Source organism: Anoplolepis gracilipes, chromosome 2, assembly GCF_047496725.1.
Source record: "Anoplolepis gracilipes chromosome 2, ASM4749672v1, whole genome shotgun sequence".
Classification (NCBI taxonomy): domain Eukaryota; kingdom Metazoa; phylum Arthropoda; class Insecta; order Hymenoptera; family Formicidae; genus Anoplolepis; species Anoplolepis gracilipes.
In genome coordinates this window covers 22,018,111-22,034,635 of record NC_132971.1, presented here as the reverse complement: position 1 = coordinate 22,034,635, position 16,525 = coordinate 22,018,111, and the positions used below count along the sequence as shown (strand labels likewise).

The 16,525-nt window shown below is 30.6% G+C and overlaps 6 protein-coding genes across 9 annotated transcripts; 2 read left to right on the top strand and 4 right to left on the bottom strand.

The window, feature by feature from the left end:
* Positions 1 to 10: 10 nt before the first annotated feature.
* On the bottom strand, positions 11 to 3,305 carry LOC140675721 (sodium/potassium-transporting ATPase subunit beta-1-like). Its single transcript, XM_072910349.1, has 7 exons — positions 3,073 to 3,305; positions 2,798 to 2,986; positions 2,583 to 2,702; positions 2,107 to 2,282; positions 1,190 to 1,285; positions 828 to 993; positions 11 to 111 (listed from the first exon to the last, which is right to left on the bottom strand). The coding sequence occupies exons 1-7, from the start codon at positions 3,206 to 3,208 to the stop codon at positions 11 to 13; spliced, it is 984 nt and encodes a 327-aa protein (XP_072766450.1). The 5' UTR covers positions 3,209 to 3,305.
* A 168-nt stretch (positions 3,306 to 3,473) lies between these two features.
* Positions 3,474 to 4,529, bottom strand: Vti1b (Vesicle transport through interaction with t-SNAREs 1b). Its single transcript, XM_072910339.1, has 2 exons — positions 4,346 to 4,529; positions 3,474 to 4,251 (listed from the first exon to the last, which is right to left on the bottom strand). The coding sequence occupies exon 2, from the start codon at positions 4,134 to 4,136 to the stop codon at positions 3,792 to 3,794; it is 345 nt and encodes a 114-aa protein (XP_072766440.1). The 5' UTR covers positions 4,137 to 4,251; positions 4,346 to 4,529; the 3' UTR covers positions 3,474 to 3,791.
* Positions 4,530 to 4,718: 189 nt separating this feature from the next.
* Alg2 (alpha-1,3/1,6-mannosyltransferase Alg2) lies at positions 4,719 to 6,714 on the top strand. 4 transcript variants are annotated; one of them, XM_072910300.1, is made up of 3 exons: positions 4,719 to 4,800; positions 4,923 to 5,398; positions 5,589 to 6,714. In XM_072910300.1, the coding sequence occupies exons 2-3, from the start codon at positions 5,156 to 5,158 to the stop codon at positions 6,555 to 6,557; spliced, it is 1,212 nt and encodes a 403-aa protein (XP_072766401.1). In that variant the 5' UTR covers positions 4,719 to 4,800; positions 4,923 to 5,155; the 3' UTR covers positions 6,558 to 6,714. The 4 variants fall into 4 exon arrangements, with proteins under 4 accessions (XP_072766401.1, XP_072766416.1, XP_072766426.1 ...); XM_072910315.1 differs by having other exon boundaries at positions 4,768 to 4,822; positions 4,906 to 5,398; XM_072910325.1 differs by having other exon boundaries at positions 4,792 to 4,822.
* Positions 6,715 to 7,277: 563 nt separating this feature from the next.
* On the bottom strand, positions 7,278 to 9,178 carry Spf45 (splicing factor 45). Its single transcript, XM_072910334.1, has 4 exons — positions 8,959 to 9,178; positions 8,459 to 8,767; positions 7,877 to 8,302; positions 7,278 to 7,749 (listed from the first exon to the last, which is right to left on the bottom strand). The coding sequence occupies exons 1-4, from the start codon at positions 9,073 to 9,075 to the stop codon at positions 7,462 to 7,464; spliced, it is 1,140 nt and encodes a 379-aa protein (XP_072766435.1). The 5' UTR covers positions 9,076 to 9,178; the 3' UTR covers positions 7,278 to 7,461.
* A 256-nt stretch (positions 9,179 to 9,434) lies between these two features.
* Positions 9,435 to 13,081, top strand: LOC140676538 (uncharacterized). The gene is made up of 8 exons (XM_072911685.1): positions 9,435 to 9,932; positions 10,810 to 10,982; positions 11,059 to 11,168; positions 11,271 to 11,732; positions 11,836 to 11,896; positions 12,028 to 12,205; positions 12,297 to 12,465; positions 12,551 to 13,081. The coding sequence occupies exons 1-8, from the start codon at positions 9,642 to 9,644 to the stop codon at positions 12,814 to 12,816; spliced, it is 1,710 nt and encodes a 569-aa protein (XP_072767786.1). The 5' UTR covers positions 9,435 to 9,641; the 3' UTR covers positions 12,817 to 13,081.
* A 385-nt stretch (positions 13,082 to 13,466) lies between these two features.
* On the bottom strand, positions 13,467 to 15,580 carry LOC140676539 (uncharacterized). Its single transcript, XM_072911686.1, has 6 exons — positions 15,391 to 15,580; positions 15,152 to 15,268; positions 14,957 to 15,004; positions 14,552 to 14,793; positions 14,184 to 14,332; positions 13,467 to 14,042 (listed from the first exon to the last, which is right to left on the bottom strand). Exons 2-6 carry the CDS (start codon positions 15,257 to 15,259, stop codon positions 13,867 to 13,869), a joined length of 723 nt encoding a protein of 240 aa, XP_072767787.1. The 5' UTR covers positions 15,260 to 15,268; positions 15,391 to 15,580; the 3' UTR covers positions 13,467 to 13,866.
* Positions 15,581 to 16,525: the final 945 nt, after the last annotated feature.

Here is a 16,525-nt window from a genome sequence, read left to right as displayed (position 1 = left end):
TCATCCTCATCTATGGCTCCCCCAGAATGATCTGAAAATCTAATGCACTCTGTGTTTCTTTCTTTATGTTGAACGCCCATAAACTGCATTCCACTGTCACCAATCTGAATGCTAATAAATTAAACGTGTATGAATAAAAACGTATATATATATATCAGGAATGGGAAAGTTACTTTTAAAAAGTAACTAGTTACTGTTACTCGTTACCGAGTCAAAATAGTAAATAGTTGTACCTTTATTCATTACTTGTTATCAACAGTAACTAGTTATCGTTATCGTTACTTAAAAAGTAACTATTCGTTACTTTTTTAATGTTAAAACAAGATTAAAAATTAAATAAAAAATATACTTTTGTAATATATTTTATTAAAACAATTAATAATTAAAATATTAATAAAATATCAATAAATTTTAAAAAATTTTTTATTTTAAATTTGTAAAACCATAAATAATAAGGAAAAAATTTTAAAACACTCAAAGTATAAATAAAAGAATTTTAGTTTGCATTAAATTTATAAATATAGTAAAATACAGGACATATTTTTTGTATTTTCATAATTTTGTTTAAAACCTTTAATATAATAATTTTAAATTTATAATATAAATATCTGTTGATAATTGAAGATTGAATATACGAAAATAGAAAATATAATATGCCATAAAAATAGGAAATAGGTTCCAGATGTAAAAAGTAACGATAAAAGTAACTGTTAAATTCGTTAAATAACTGTAACGGTAACGGGGTTACAAAGTAAAAGTAACGCGTTACTTCCCAACCCTGTATATAATATATTTTTGTTATTCATATTGTAAGTATATAGGCTTACGTGTAACATTTTTAAATTGTAACGCGACCATCGGGGCTAAATATTCTGGTTGTCCCACGAAAGGGAAATATTGCACGGGAAATCCAGGACTCGGTAAATATTCAATTTCTCCGACATGCTCTTTATCAACGTTATTCGCTCCATCACACCACAACCAAATCTGGTTCTGTTTAAAATAAATCATTGTTATATGTATAATAATATAGCGATTTCTTTGCAGTGTGCTCAAGTCTGAATATATTTTATTAGTCGAGGTATTTATATATATATATATTACATTTAATGATATATTCGTAAAATCATAATCAATCATAAATTGAAATATAATAAATTATTGTGAATTGAAATATAAAAAATTAAACCTTGTTTGAAGATCGTATAGTGTTTTGTAAAACACTCGGCATGTTTTCCGGTAATTGAGAAGATTTATTGTAATAAATTGGTATCCAATCGAATCTCTGTAATTCAATTGATTTAAAAATATATTTATTTAAAATACCAATATATAAAAATATAACAAGTAATATATAAAATATATAAAAATATATATTATATATAAAAATGTAATAAACAGGGATGGCAAAGTTACTTTTAAAAAGTAAAACTAGTTACCGTTATTCGTTACGTTATTCGTTACGTTTTTCGTTACTGTTTTAATGTCAAAACGAGATCAGAAATTAAATAAAAAATATACTTTTGTAATATATTATATTTTAATAAAAAATCAATAATTAAAATATTAATAAAATATCAATAAATTTAAAAAAATTTTTTATTTTAAATTTGTAAAACCATAAATAATAAGGAAAAAATTTTAAAACACTCAAAGTATAAATAAAAGAATTTAGGTTTGCATTAAATTTATAAATATAGTCAAATACACGACATATTTTTTTGTATTCTCATAATTTTGTTTAAAACCTTTAATATAATAATTTTAAATTTATAATATGAATATTTGTTGATAATTGAAGAATGAATACGAAAATAGAAAATATAATGTCATAAAAATAGGAAATAGGTTCCAGATATAAAAAGTAACGATAAAAGTAACTGTTACCGTTATTAAAAAAATGTAACTATGTTACCGCTTAAGTTACAGGAAAAAAATAGTAACGCCGTTATCGCTTCGTTACCAAGAAAAAAAAAAAAAAGTAACTGTAACGGTAACGACGTTACAAATAACGCGTTACTTCCCAACCCTGATAATAAATGTGAATATATATCATAAGATATTTTTTTTAACAAATATGCGAAAACAAGATTCTTTTTCATTCACCTTATTAAATTTGATAAGAACACACGGTTGCAATGGATTCGTATATCCATATGGAGGTTTTCCACAAACTCCAAGGTTCTCAATATCAAAAAAACAAGGTTTTATATTGGACACGTTTAGTGCTATGTCAATGCATTCTGCAGTCGTTTTGTAATTTTCTTTACTTTTATTGTACTCTGAAATAAGAGCGTTTATTAAAAAAAATTCTTTTTTTATTTTTATTATAACAAATATAAAATTCGCTTTATAATCAAAGAAACTTGTCGATCAGTTTAAAATTTTCTATCTACAGTTTGCTGGCAAATTTTTTATCATATTTACAAATAAAAAAAATATTCTTTTTATAAGCTATACACATAGTGACATATTTTACAGCTTTTTAAAATACATTGACGCAATTTAATAGTTATAATTATTAAATATATATGTTGTCGTCCTAATATGTATTATACATAATTTTTAAATCCCCCCAATACCTTGCAAAAAATTGTTCAAAGCCTCAATATATCTTTTTGGTCGTGCGTTTGAGCTCGAATTATTCACCCAGATAATAGGAGATGTCGTGGGCAACAAAATATTCGGTTTAAAACCAATTCCTGGGCGATATAAAGTAAAACAAATGTATTGTTAATACATTAATAGGAATTGAAAAAAAAAAGGAAATATAGAAATTTATTTAAAAAAAAGATACCTGGACTACCAAAATCTAATTGGCGGAAAAACGGAAAGTTGGTCTCAAAGTAAGATCTAGGTGTTATATCGGTATAAATGAAAAATGGCTTATCTAATTTCGAAGCGTAATCAATGCTTATCCACATTTGTAACGCGAAGAGAGCACCTAATATGCTGAAGAAGCACAGGTAGAAAAATCCCAGTAAAGCTAATTTACAAGAGAACAGTTAGAATTTTATGATCAACACAATTTATAACAATGAGTAATGTATTAACAGAATTAAACCGAATTACCCCATTCCTTTCCAGTTCTACCGAGTATTTGTTTTCTCTCTGGATTCCAAACGAATCGCAAGAAATTTCGGACTGCCCCTAAATCCGGTTCAGGGATTCTGCTTCGATAATATTCTTCATCATGTAGAATAGCCATCTCACATACATACACAGAAACTTCTTCCTTTCTTTCTTTATGTAAAAACAGGTTAATAAAAAATGAATTCTATATCCCTGAATATATGAAGTAATAAGTAACTATATAAATAAATAAATAAAGTATTATTACTGTGACATTTTCAACTTTTTAATAAAATTATATATACATTCAATTACAATTTTATATTAATACATTTAGGATATTTTGAGATTTACTTAATAATATAAAAAAGTTGACATATCAGATTATAAGACAATGGTCAAAAATAGATGTGTACAAGCCAAAAGTCTGGTTAGAAGACTTATAGAATATATTAAATATATTTAATATAATTTTCTAATCTAAATATAAATATATTAAATATATATTTATATTTAAATTATATTTATATTTATATATTTAAATATTTACATGCACATTTTTTTGCAGTTTATTCTACAAAATATGACAAAAAAAAATTGTGTAATTAATTATAATTTTTCACAATATAATTATTATAATAGTAATGTACATTATATTGTATTATATGTATACTTTTGCACATGTTAACTTTATTGAGCTTAGCGATAAAGCAGACAATTTATTTATGAAAGAATTTTAAATATACTATTATACCAAGAATAACTAGTTCCAGCAATATGATCAGAACAAGGACAATTTTATTTGTCAAAACCTTCAATCGCATAACAGTTAGAATTTTCTTCGTTTTATTCAATTCTTCATCCGTTTGCGATAATCTTCGCTTTGCTCGCAGAAGGCGGTCTCTCTGTTCACTCAACTCAGAGACCACTTCTGTCCCAATTTGCTCGTTTTCCGCTGCAATAGCCTGCGATCTCGCAACCGACTGTGCTGAACGTTCCAACGTTACATTGCCATCCAGCAAAACACGCCGATGTTCAGCCTCCCAATCCACGCCAAAATTCATTATTGTGTTTGATTATTCAATCACTATGCAGCAGAAATACATGAAGAATGAAGAATCTTAAGGATATATCTAATCGAAGATTTATTATTATAAATTTTACATATCCTTGCTTTGCCTAAAATCAAAATAACATAAACATGACTAGTACATAGAATAAAAATAATAAATATATTTCTTAATAAGAACAAAAATTAAATGAAAAGAATTACCTATTTTTAAAAATCGTAACACTTGTTTCCCTTCAATAAATTATCCGTATCTTTGATCATTTGATTAACGATAAAAACTGGGACCAAGAATTGTTTATTGACAATTTCGTCCATGTAGCTACATAACCACTAACCATAACTATTTCGATAAATGACAAGCAGTGACAAGAAAACCATAATAACCATAGATTACGTTTAATATGATAAGTAGTACACACATCGATCGGTGTTTAGGAATTTTCACTACAGGACGAGATTGACCAATCAAAAAGAGATTCTGCGTCCAATCGGGAGATGGAAAAACGGTTTACTCTACAAGTGCGTTCGTTTTGGATGCTCACGCACTGTAAGCGTCATTTTATCTTTCTTTAACTTAAACATGTGAGAAACAAAGATAGAATGACAGCGCGTCCTAATTAGGTTATCGAGTCCGATGTCAAGCTGTCAAACGTAGAGTAAGTAGGTTAAAACAGACAGGTCTGCAATTTTTCCGCATCGAAACAGAAATTAACACGATAAATTAAATAACGATTTGAGAATAAACTGTCTGGTATATAAAGATTATTTAACGTTGCAGGAATACGATAAGGGAATGACCTGGTAGCGCTACAGGCTACAGGTAGCGCCATAATCTGACGTCTGACGTGCAGCGTGTTTAGTGAAAAAAATCCATCCCACGTTTACAGTCCACCATCCATCGGCGGTGACCGGTGAAATGTGAATACAGTTATTTGCCTCGCGATAATTTTATACTTGCCGATAAATGTACTGTGACGACGGCCGTGTAACGGATCGTCATTTGCGAACACGATGACGCGCATTACGTTTCTGCATCCTGATCTCGGTATCGGCGGCGCGGAGAGATTGGTCGTTGATGCCGCTCTAGCTCTGAAGAAGGACGGTCACGATGTGAATTTCGTGACTGCTCACCATGACCCGGACCATTGTTTCTCAGAGACCAGAGACGGCACAATTCCCGTCACCGTTGTAGGCAACTGGTTACCCAGACACATCCTGGGCAGATTCTATGCTTTCTGTGCCTACTTACGTATGGTAAGTAAGATCGGAGGAAGGGTCAGGGAATAACAAGATTTTATTGTTATCTATACTCGAAGTATTTAAAAAAATCATTTAGAAAAGTAACTATTTTGTCAAAAATTTTAATTTAAACAAATTTCACTTTAATTTATTTTTATAAAGAAAAAAAAAAAAAACAAAACTGTGATATATTCTATTTTTACAGATATATGCAGCTAGCTACATAATATTTTCCGATCAACGACCGGAAGTTGTCTTCTGCGATTTGGTGTCCGTTTGCATACCTATTCTTCGACTGCGCATTCCATATGTAGTATTTTACTGTCATCATCCGGATCAGCTGCTCTCGCAGCCTGGCGGCTATGGCAAACAGCTGTATCGTATGCCATTGAATTATCTGGAAGAGGTCACAACCGGCATGGCACACAAAGTATTTGTAAATAGCATTTATACAGGCAATGTGTTTCGAAGCACGTTTAAGAGATTGCACATTGAACCAGAAGTTTTATATCCTTCCATTAACACAGATTTCTTTGACAAGACAAGAATAGTATCCATAGATAGAGTACTTGATAAGAAATTGCCAAATGATAGTATTGTACTATTATCGATCAATAGGTATGAGCGTAAGAAAAAGTTGTCACTCGCGATAGAGGTTCTTGCAGAGCTAGAAAAATTATTAACGCAAGAAGTTTATAAAAGGGTGTATTTGATTATAGCTGGTGGATATGACAAAAGAGTGGAGGAGAATGTAGAGTACCACTTGGAATTAATAGGACTCGCGGACGAGTTACGTGTAACGGATAAGGTGATGTTTTTACGCTCACCTTCTGATATTGATAAAGTTTCTATATTACATCATTGTAAGATTGTAATATATACACCGCCAAACGAGCACTTTGGGATAGTTCCCTTAGAAGCGATGTATGTAGGCAAGCCGGTAATTGCTCACAAATCCGGCGGTCCAATGGAATCGATAGTTTCTGGAGAAACTGGTTTTCTGGTCGAGAACTTATCTGCCGAGGCTTTTGCTTCAAAAATATCTTTCCTCGTCACAAATCCGGATAGTATCGAGGATTTTGGTAGAACTGGTAAAGACAGATTTTTAAAAACATTCAGTTTTGCTGCATTTAGTGTTCAATTGAATAAAGCGATAGACGACTTAATTACCTAAAAAATAAAATAATATATGTTATTCAGGGAAAAAAATAAAGGGGGTCTTCTCAATTTTTTTGCACGATATCAAATATATTTCAAACTGTTATTTAATAAAAATAATATTAAAATATTAAAAAATGTGAAGGTATCATTTTTCGGAACATACTTATAAATGTTCTACATTATGTCATATTCTACATTAAATTAAATGTTTGATTAGAAATTACATTTTATACTCGATTATAGCTTAAGTTTATACGTTTATTTAATTATATTCTATATACAATTTATGGTTTGTATGTTTAAATTATTACTAAATATATATATATAGAATGTTCATATATATGTATACCAATGTTTGTAATATTTGGTTTTGTTAAATATTTATAATCAATATTTTATTTTTGTCGTTTAGTGTTTTAATTATACTTACTTTGGTTCTTTTTTTCATTCCTCTGTTCAAATTCCAATGTCCTTGATCTGTTGTGAATAAAACATCTATAATAAATAAGATATTTGATAAATCTGAAAATTATCCGTCCAACTGCAATATATCTTTGTCAAGTTATATCTAATCAATTTTCTACTGAAATACTTTTAGAACTGCTGTACTTTAGATATCACATTACCAAAAGGATTGAGTATTCATTTAAAAATTTTACATGTACTGAAATATAGATCATTAAAATGTAAATAGAAATCAAACACGATACTGTAAAAATAAATGTTATAGATATTATAATAGAAAAAATTTATTTTTTTACAATTTTATCAGACATAGTTATAGATATAACTATAACAACTTGTAAGTATAAGTAAATAATATTTTATGCGATAAAAATATTAAATATTTATACAATTTACAAAAAAAAAAAAAAATAAGCATACTTTAAATTAACTTGAAACTTTTACATATAAAACTAGTCCATCAATTGTAAATTGTCGAGTTTTTCACTCGAATAAAATCCCGCTTTAACTTGTCTACCGCCAAAAAAGCGTCCGTTTAAATCCACTACGGCTTTGATGGCGCTTTCTATCCTCTTGAATTCAACAAAAATTCGCACTGCCTCTTCTGGAGCGGCTTCGATTACTTCGTGAATAATTACACGCGCAACATCACCATATTTTGTGTTGCATTCGTCTTTCACTTCTGGTTCGAGATCGTCGTCCACTTCTCCAGGGCCCACCATGTTGCGCAAAAGTACAACCTATATTGACAAGTATACAAATTAAGTTTGACAAATAATACCACATGCACAAATAGACAGGTAATGTTATTATATAAGTATTTAATATATTTCATTATAAAAATAAAATTGTATTATAAATGATGACCTTGCTGGGATATTTCATTATCTCGGTAATGCTAGGTTCTTCCGCAGGCTGCTGCGACAATGATTGATTTTGTGGTGGAGAAGCTGTAAGAGGTGGTGGTGGCGGCATTAACTGTTCCCTCTCGCCAACTATTCTACCGCCACGTTTACTCGTCTTCTCCACTTGCAGTGCCACTGACATGCCCTGCTCCTTTTTACCAAGACCCTGTCCCTCTTTGAAACCATACTTGGCCATTATCTTTGCAGCCACGGATGATGTCGCATAGCCTAGACTAGGCGTCTGTCGTGGTGGTGGAGGTGGTAATTCTGAAGATTCTTGTAACGACGGTGGTGGTGCTATGGCAGCACCTCCAACCACACCTCTCGAAGTCGGCGTTCTCTCTTCGTCTCTTTCAGGAGGTATCATTGTGCTGTTACCACCAGCGGTCTGTGCCCAGAAAAAAAAAAGACATAATATTTCTATAATGTGGAGATTATTATTACTATACATTTACTCATTCTAATAATATATCATTTTTCCATATATATTTTCCAATTATTACTATTATTATAGATAGGCTTGAAGATTTATTTTATTTATTACCTGAGTATCTTCAAAGCGAGTACTGTCCCTCCTACGTTTGCGCATCTCTGTCTCATGCTCCCTATCTCTGATGTCACGCAATTCCTTCACAACTTTCTCATATTCATTGGGCCACATGGGATCATACTCGTTTGCCACATTCCAGTCGAATTCATCACCTATTCCTATACTGCTCACGTTACTGGTGGATAATGGATTATTATGGGTGCTGTCATGCTCCTCTCTGTCGACATCGCGGTTAGTCTTTGATTTCAAGTCTATTACTGGTGCTAGTACCGCACTAGCCTTCCTGTATTGTTCACGTTTTGGCTACAAATCCATAAATAAGGAAAATAATTAATTTAATTCATTAATCAAATCCACCTTAAATCAATTTTGAATCTTTTAAGAAACGGAGATTATGACATATGTTTTTCAATTAGATAATTATTATTATTATAATTGGAAATAATATGTTGTTTGTTATTATTTGACACTGTATATATCTATGATGAATTCACCTGTGTTGTAGCGGCTTTTTTTAATTGCAATTGCGATTGAAGTAATTTAATACCGGAGGACCAGCCAGCGACCTTTTCTGTCGTCCGATGCTTATCAAAATCGTCGTACAAAGACATGACAGGTCTTATTTCAATATTTTAACCAATATAAATAATTCATACACAACCTCAACCTTTAAAAGTAAGTCCTTTTGACCGAACGCCGTACGTGATGTTTACGATATTTACTTATGACGTATGATATGTATGTCGGAAGGTCGGTATTCATAGTCCGATCTTATATTTAAGATCGTCTTAAGATCCCACTTCAACCAATGAAGTAGCCGTACAGCATCATTTTATTGGTTGAATGAGATCTTAAGACGAGCTTAATATAAGATCGGACTATGAATACCGACCATAATCCGGTTTCATTTTTTCGATGTTACTTCGATATTACTAGATTTATTGGATTATTACTAGGGGCTACAGTATTTAGTATTTTTTTTATTGATGAAAGAATTAGGATGAATTAGGGTAGACAATTATTGGAAAAGAAGTGTTTTATTGCGTCGTTGAATCGTGTGTAAAAGGCAAAACACGCGATGATAAACTCATGGTGAATGGAAATATTCAATTATCGATCACAAGACGGATGCGCGCATCTCGGAATCGGAAGCTTGCGTGACGCGTAAGGAGAAAGGATGTTTCGCGACACGCGGCCTTTCGTCCTTTTAATTGTCATCGCGATTTTTCACCGGGCGTGCGGCGATGACGGGACGAACAGAGCAAACGAGAAGAGGCACGGCGGTACAAATAATTATCAGATGTGCCTCGATAGCTTTGACATTCATAGAGATAAAATTATCAAGACTCAGGACTCTCGTGACATGGGTGCCAAGTACTTGAGCGTGCTGGACGTGGACTCTAGAGAGGATTGTTTGAAATATTGTTGCGCAACCGAGCGATGCGACGTGTTTATCTTCGAAGAGAAGGTATATTTAATCTCTAAATAAAAGGTGCTCTCCATTTAGCAACACAAGCGTCATTCTGTCCTTTCAACTTTTCAACATCCAGTGACAACACAGATAGAATGACATTTGTGTCAACTTTGTGTTGTTAAATGGATAAAATTTCATGATAGACAAGGAAGAGAACGTGTATTGTGTGTATTATATACAGTCATTGACAAAGTTATTAGGCGCCCTTAAATTTTCCGTATTTCTTATTTTTGTTATTAATATTATATAATTGATATATATAATATTATTGATATATATAATATTAATTGAATATATATAATATTATATAATTAATATTAATAGTATATAAACACTAAAAGGATTAAAAGACAAAACAATGTTCTTTTTTAAAGCACAGAACAAGGAAAATATGAAAATTTTTTAATGTACTGATATCGCATTAAAGTTACTATCGGTAATTTAAAAAATTTTATATTTTCCTTGTTCTGTGCTTTAAAAAAGAACATTTGTATTTTTAATACTCTGCAACTTGGTAAAAAAATTTCTCTCGAAAAATTTAAGTCAAGTTCCATAAACTACAACATTTTGCCTATAAAATGCTTTTTTTTAAACTTTCCTACAATTTTTTTTGGCCGAGATACATAATTTTGAAACTAAAATCTGTATTTTTCAGACACGTTGTCGATACTCGGCGAAAAATGAAAAAAACATTTTAAAGCTTGAAATTTTAGCTTTAAAGTGCTTTCGATAGTTTTTTAATCCTTTTAGTATTTATATACTATTAATAAAATAAGAAATACAAAAGGAAAATTTAAGGGTGCCTAATAATTTTGTCAATGGCTGTACATATAAGTAAAATAAAAAACATACAGATATAATATGTTTGCAGAAACCAGGTAGTTGCTATCTTTTTCAATGCGGCCCATTGCATGATTTCAAGTGCAAATTCACAAGGCATGCTAATTATACCAGTGCTGTACGTACTAGTTATCCCATACAGAATGTACAAGTAGAAGAAGAAGTCAGGATATCTCAACAGGAGCACGAATTAAAATCACTTAGGTATTTAATCGCTCTCTCAATATGTTTAAGTCTTGTTTCAATTTAATGATTAACAAAATTTTCTCGCATCCTTTAGGAAAAATAACGAAATTACATTGGATTATGGATATACAGAGACTCCTAGCAAATCTATAGTCACTCAAATACCAAAAGTAATACTGACTACACCCACATTGGTTAAACCAGGTATAGTTATATAAATGTTAAAAATATGAATTATATAAATCATTTAAAAGAGGAAAAAAAAAAGCATATGCATATTAATATGTAAATCTCTTGTCGCAACAGCTTGTAGCAGAAATCAATACGAGTGTCGCTCATCCGGAGATTGCATAGCTATATACAACGTTTGCGATGGTATTCCGCAGTGTACGGACGGCTCTGATGAAGCGGCCGATCTTGTGTGTCCGACGGAAAAACCGACCGTTCCTCCGATCATGCAAGTGCCGCATCCACCTGCTGATATTCTACGATATCCGCAAATAGTCGAGCAGCGTAAGCCTCTCCCTCCGTTCTATCCTGCTGTGCCAGAGAGCAATCCTAAAACGTGGGAGATATCGAATTTAGTTCATCAAATGTCTCAGCCGCAAAATATTCTGTATCCCGGTCAGCCAGTAGATTTACCACAAATGCGTAAAAATTATGGTTCACCAGGATACCAGTGGGATTATCAGCCTTTGTATGAACAAAATAAGGATCCATATGTTCCTGTAAATACCTTCCACGACCAAAATATGAATCTTTATGAACGTACGTAAAGTAAAATTTTTTTTCTCTTGTACTTTTATTATTTATATATATGTATCTCATTAGAATTATTTTAAATGCACATGTTGCATATGTATGTTTTTAGAACAGCCACATATATTTAATCACAAAGGTTCGAGCGTTATAGGAAATAATGAAGCAGATAGGTAATTCAAAATATTAAAAATCTTTGATTTAATCATTGTATTAAAATATAGATTATACTTGATTAAATCAAAATAGTAAAAAATACTTTGTACACTAAAATTTTGTATTAACTTTCAAATTTTATGTTTAGAGGATATATTTATTTGGAGTCTAAGCATTCGTATACCCCACATTTTTCATCACCGAATAAGGTAGCTTGGCAAAATAATCAGGAACAGTTGTTACCATCCATTGCACCAAATTCTCAACATAAGCAAGCTGATGATGTAGAAGACTCTGCTAAAATTACAACAACACCTGTCTGTGATGTAAGTGCATTTCTTTGGGTAACTTGATTAACATATTCATTCTAAAACTTTACAAATATATTTGAATAATAATAATTTTTTTTTGTTATAGACTTCAGAGGAACACAGAAATGAGTTAACACAAAATAAAGAATTTGTAAAGAAAGAAGAAAAAGCCGATACGCATTTGATACATACGAAAGCGAGCAAACAAGTTACTGAAAAATCAACGTTGTTAACAAGCGACATTACCAAATATAATCATGCAAAAGAATCGAAAGGTAAAGACATTAAGCTTGCAATACATACATTTAGTTTTTTTAGGTTTTTTAGGTTCTTATTGTGATACGATTTATATCATTGCAGATCATAAAAGCGTGATTGTAATCGAGGACCATCATGTGAGGTCGCACGAGAGAACCGACATTATTGCGGAACATCTTCAAATAATCGAGAACGATGTTTTAAGGCCCAAAGGAGCGGTGGTGTCATTGTCACTAGGACTCATAGCTACTGCAATCACGGCTGCTTTAATTGTTTGCCGATTGCGAGTGGTGAAACGACGTGGCAGATGTGGGCATGGACCTTATGCGCATGATGCCGATTATTTGGTTAATGGAATGTATTTATAAACGGATATACAAAGAGAAAAGAAATGCTCTTAAATCTAGTCACAATCTAGTCGCTTAAATATATCTATCATATTTTCTTACCATATTGTAAGTATTTCCTCATAAGAAATTATGCTAGACAATATTTTTTTTTTTTTATAATTATGACTCTTTAAAAATAAACGGCATTTTTTACGACATATTTATTTGCATTGTACAAAGCTGCTAGCTAAGTTTTGTGTAATTACTTCTAACAGCATTTTTATATATGTATATAAAAACATAAGTTATGTGAGTTATTGATTTTTTCTTTATATTTTTTGTTTATCAAATATTTTATCATTCAAATAACTTTTAAACATTAGAATCTTGGAATGCAATACAATAGAAATATAAAGTCTAATTATTGTATATTATTACATACAAATATATGTATATACAATATATTGCATATAAAACTTTTAGCTTTGTCAGTATTATGATGAAATATTTATTAATAATAAAGAATAAACATCCATGATTTTAATATAATGTTACATAAACTTGTGCAATTAATTTATAATGTATGTATTTTAGTTAAACAACAATTAATAAATGATCATTTTATTTACTATATATAACAAAATAAGATTTTCTATAAAATATTCTCCTTTAAGAATAATCTCTTGGTGTATCAAAAATTCAGTTTAATAACATTAGAACATTACAACCATCTTAAGAGTAATAATGTGTAATAGATATTCCATTTTTTTACGAAATTAATCTCATAAAACGTTAAAAAAATAATCAGAGGAAGAGCTCTATATTTCTAAACTATTTTTTAACATGATTATTTTTTTATATATAATATCGACAATACAGAAAGCTATGCTTTCCTCTTTTCCTTATATTGCATATACTGATTAGATGATAAATGAGTCGTACAAATACAAATCTTGATTTATCATATAAATAACAATGTCAGTATCGTATTATCGAAGAAACATCTATAATGAAAATAAAAATTTCTTCCATAAACAATTTTTATAAACTTTATTCTAAAGTTTAAATCAAGTTGTGAGAGATTGATCATTATGGACGCGCATTAGCTGCGGCATTCTGTTGGGCCTGTATGAATTCAGGATAATCGATGTAGCCGTCATTGTTAGTATCATCCATGCTAAGTATCGGATCTATCAACTGTATCAATTCCTCATCCTTGAATAATTTGTCACCTTGTACATTTGCACCTTCCGCATTACCTTGTTCTATAATAGACATAATGAAAAAAAAAAAAAAAATATATATATATATATATATACATTATTCTATGAATTTTTTCATTAATTCAAATTACATTAGAGAAAATATAATAAGAAAAGGAAAGATAGACAAAGTGCTGTATATACCATGCCAATGTATAAGAGATTTGATGAGCTCGCAGCCATCTAATTTATTGTTATTATCTGCATCATGCATTTTAAAATAGTGAAACTGCAACTCCTGCTCTGTCATCTTGCTGGTATCTATTGGAACGTCGGCATGCTCTGCAATATGTCTAGCGGAAAGAAAGAAAGAATATTCTCATAACATATGCTTCAACAATTAAAATATCCAATGTATCCAAAAAATTGGAAAATATATCAAATTCTTAGATGCTCGAGTTTATTAAATTAAACTTTAAAGTTAGTTAACATTCCATTTTAATAAATAATTAATACAAGCAAACAAAATTATCAATTTTTTTTTAATATAAATTTTTCTATTCGACACTTACTCTTTTTCATGAGCTATATTGGCAGTATTAAGTAATTGTGGTTGTCCATGACCATGTCCGTGTCCATGTCCATGTTGAACTTGAGGCTGCTGTTGCATTGGTACTTGCTGTACAGGAACCTGTTGTTGTCCTGACATTTGCTGAACAGGAACCTGTTGTCCTGGAATTTGCTGAACAGGCACCTGTTGTTGCATAGGAATTTGCTGGACAGGAACTTGTTGTTGCACTGGTACTTGTTGGTACTTGAACAAAATTTTGATAAATTATTAAAATTAAAAATTAAGGTAAAGGAACTATTTAAAAAAAAAAAAAAAAAAAAAAAAAAAAAGAAAAGGCACAGAAATTAATCTCTCTAATAATAGCAGTATTATGGACGATAATTGAGTAATAACTGGAGAAATTTACTTGTTGCTGTTGTGGAACTTGCATATGTTGTTGTGGTATTTGACCAGGCTAAAACAGAGAAAAAAAGTAGTACATAATATATACATATCAGAAATATTAAGTGTTACAATAGTGAATCAATTTCAATGTCATATAATAATATCGTTTCATTCAACCATATGTTTGCCAACACGTTCGAAAGCATGGCCTAAGTACCTGCTGATAATGCTGAGGCGGTACACCCGGCGCGACCCTTTGCGCCTGAGCATGGATGTATTTGCATCCAAACGACCCGATTATCAATGCGCACAGCGTCCAATGCATTTTGTTACACTGTTCAGAAAAAAAAGAAACAATGTACACATATTACTTGACCATATTTGAGATGTTATTGTCGATTATATTCGTGTCGCACAATCTCGATTGATCCGCGTATCCGTAATCTCAACAAGTACCTTATTTACGCTAGGAAATATCCTGATAACTTTTCATCTGCGTAAACGTCTCATTCATCGACTATTTCGATCGAGTTTCGAGTGATAGATTACCACTTAGGTTATGACACGAGAACCCACCAAACGCCAAGAAAGCGACCGTGCAAATTTGAACCATTGGACACTTGACGTGACTGACTGACGTGGACAGAGAAGAGAGAACGTGTTACGTCGCGCATGCGCAAAAAGAAGGGCCCGACTGACAACCGCGCGCGATTCAGCTGATGATGGCCTCTATCAAAATTGATTTTTCATACTTTTAACGATTGCAATTATTAATTGTTAATTGTTAATTTAATTGTTATTAATAAAATAAATATTTGATGGGGTAAAGTTAGCCTACCTAATAGAAATTTTTAATTTTTTTCAATTATTATAAGTCAAACAGACATAGAGATTGATTTTGTTAATCTCAATTTTATGTCTTTAGGTTTGATTGAAATAATAATTATTTTCTTATAATTAATAAATAATCGACCAATAATGCGCAGTATATGTCAACAGAAACTGAACAAACAAGCAACAATTAATTGCAATTGTTAAAAGTTTGAAAAATTTATTTTTCAGGCTACTTTCACAAAGCTCGCGATTCACCAGTACATAGATTGTTAATTAATCCTTTAAACTTAAATTTTCGTAACATCAAATAGAACGCATCCTATCTTTTACGATATTTTTGTCCTTAAAAAATTAATCTTTATTACGAGAATGTATATAAAAATTATAAAGATTAAAAACAAATCTAAAATTATTATTTAGAGAATTACGATAAATTAAAATAAAGTTAATGATATCAATTAAATAATTTTGAATAAATAAAAGAAATAATTACACTATAATTATAATTAGAGATAAAATTACAAGATTGGTATATTTTTACCAATTAATATTTTTAAACACATTGCATTTTAGTAAAATATTTATAGCAGTAATAATTAACTATAATTTACGAAATATTATTTAATTGATTTCCAACAAATTTATTTCTTTACAAATTATCATTTATTCTACCGGGACGCGGTATAACAACAGAGCAATAAATGCAATTGTAATCGACGAGGTATATGGTATAGTAAATAAAAAAGTAAAAGGTCAA

What these genes read in the sequence shown, in the direction of transcription:
- LOC140675721 (XM_072910349.1), bottom strand. Translation starts at nt 3,208, where the DNA reads ATGGCTATTCTACATGATGAAGAATATTATCGAAGCAGAATCCCTGAA. An exon ending in TAGAACTGGAAAGGAATGGG is followed by an intron (nt 2,987 to 3,072) that starts GTAATTCGGTTT and finishes CTTGTAAATTAG; the next exon opens with CTTTACTGGGATTTTTCTAC. An exon ending in ATTAGATTTTGGTAGTCCAG is followed by an intron (nt 2,703 to 2,797) that starts GTATCTTTTTTT and finishes TATATCGCCCAG; the next exon opens with GAATTGGTTTTAAACCGAAT.
- Vti1b (XM_072910339.1), bottom strand. Translation starts at nt 4,136, where the DNA reads ATGAATTTTGGCGTGGATTGGGAGGCTGAACATCGGCGTGTTTTGCTG.
- Alg2 (XM_072910300.1), top strand. Translation starts at nt 5,156, where the DNA reads ATGACGCGCATTACGTTTCTGCATCCTGATCTCGGTATCGGCGGCGCG. An exon ending in TCTGTGCCTACTTACGTATG is followed by an intron (nt 5,399 to 5,588) that starts GTAAGTAAGATC and finishes CTATTTTTACAG; the next exon opens with ATATATGCAGCTAGCTACAT.
- Spf45 (XM_072910334.1), bottom strand. Translation starts at nt 9,075, where the DNA reads ATGTCTTTGTACGACGATTTTGATAAGCATCGGACGACAGAAAAGGTC. An exon ending in CTCGCTTTGAAGATACTCAG is followed by an intron (nt 8,303 to 8,458) that starts GTAATAAATAAA and finishes TTCTGGGCACAG; the next exon opens with ACCGCTGGTGGTAACAGCAC. An exon ending in TAATGAAATATCCCAGCAAG is followed by an intron (nt 7,750 to 7,876) that starts GTCATCATTTAT and finishes TTGTCAATATAG; the next exon opens with GTTGTACTTTTGCGCAACAT.
- LOC140676538 (XM_072911685.1), top strand. Translation starts at nt 9,642, where the DNA reads ATGTTTCGCGACACGCGGCCTTTCGTCCTTTTAATTGTCATCGCGATT. An exon ending in ACCCACATTGGTTAAACCAG is followed by an intron (nt 11,169 to 11,270) that starts GTATAGTTATAT and finishes TTGTCGCAACAG; the next exon opens with CTTGTAGCAGAAATCAATAC. An exon ending in GGAAATAATGAAGCAGATAG is followed by an intron (nt 11,897 to 12,027) that starts GTAATTCAAAAT and finishes TTTTATGTTTAG; the next exon opens with AGGATATATTTATTTGGAGT.
- LOC140676539 (XM_072911686.1), bottom strand. Translation starts at nt 15,259, where the DNA reads ATGCATTGGACGCTGTGCGCATTGATAATCGGGTCGTTTGGATGCAAA. An exon ending in CGCCTCAGCATTATCAGCAG is followed by an intron (nt 15,005 to 15,151) that starts GTACTTAGGCCA and finishes TCTCTGTTTTAG; the next exon opens with CCTGGTCAAATACCACAACA. An exon ending in AAGTTCCACAACAGCAACAA is followed by an intron (nt 14,794 to 14,956) that starts GTAAATTTCTCC and finishes ATTTTGTTCAAG; the next exon opens with TACCAACAAGTACCAGTGCA.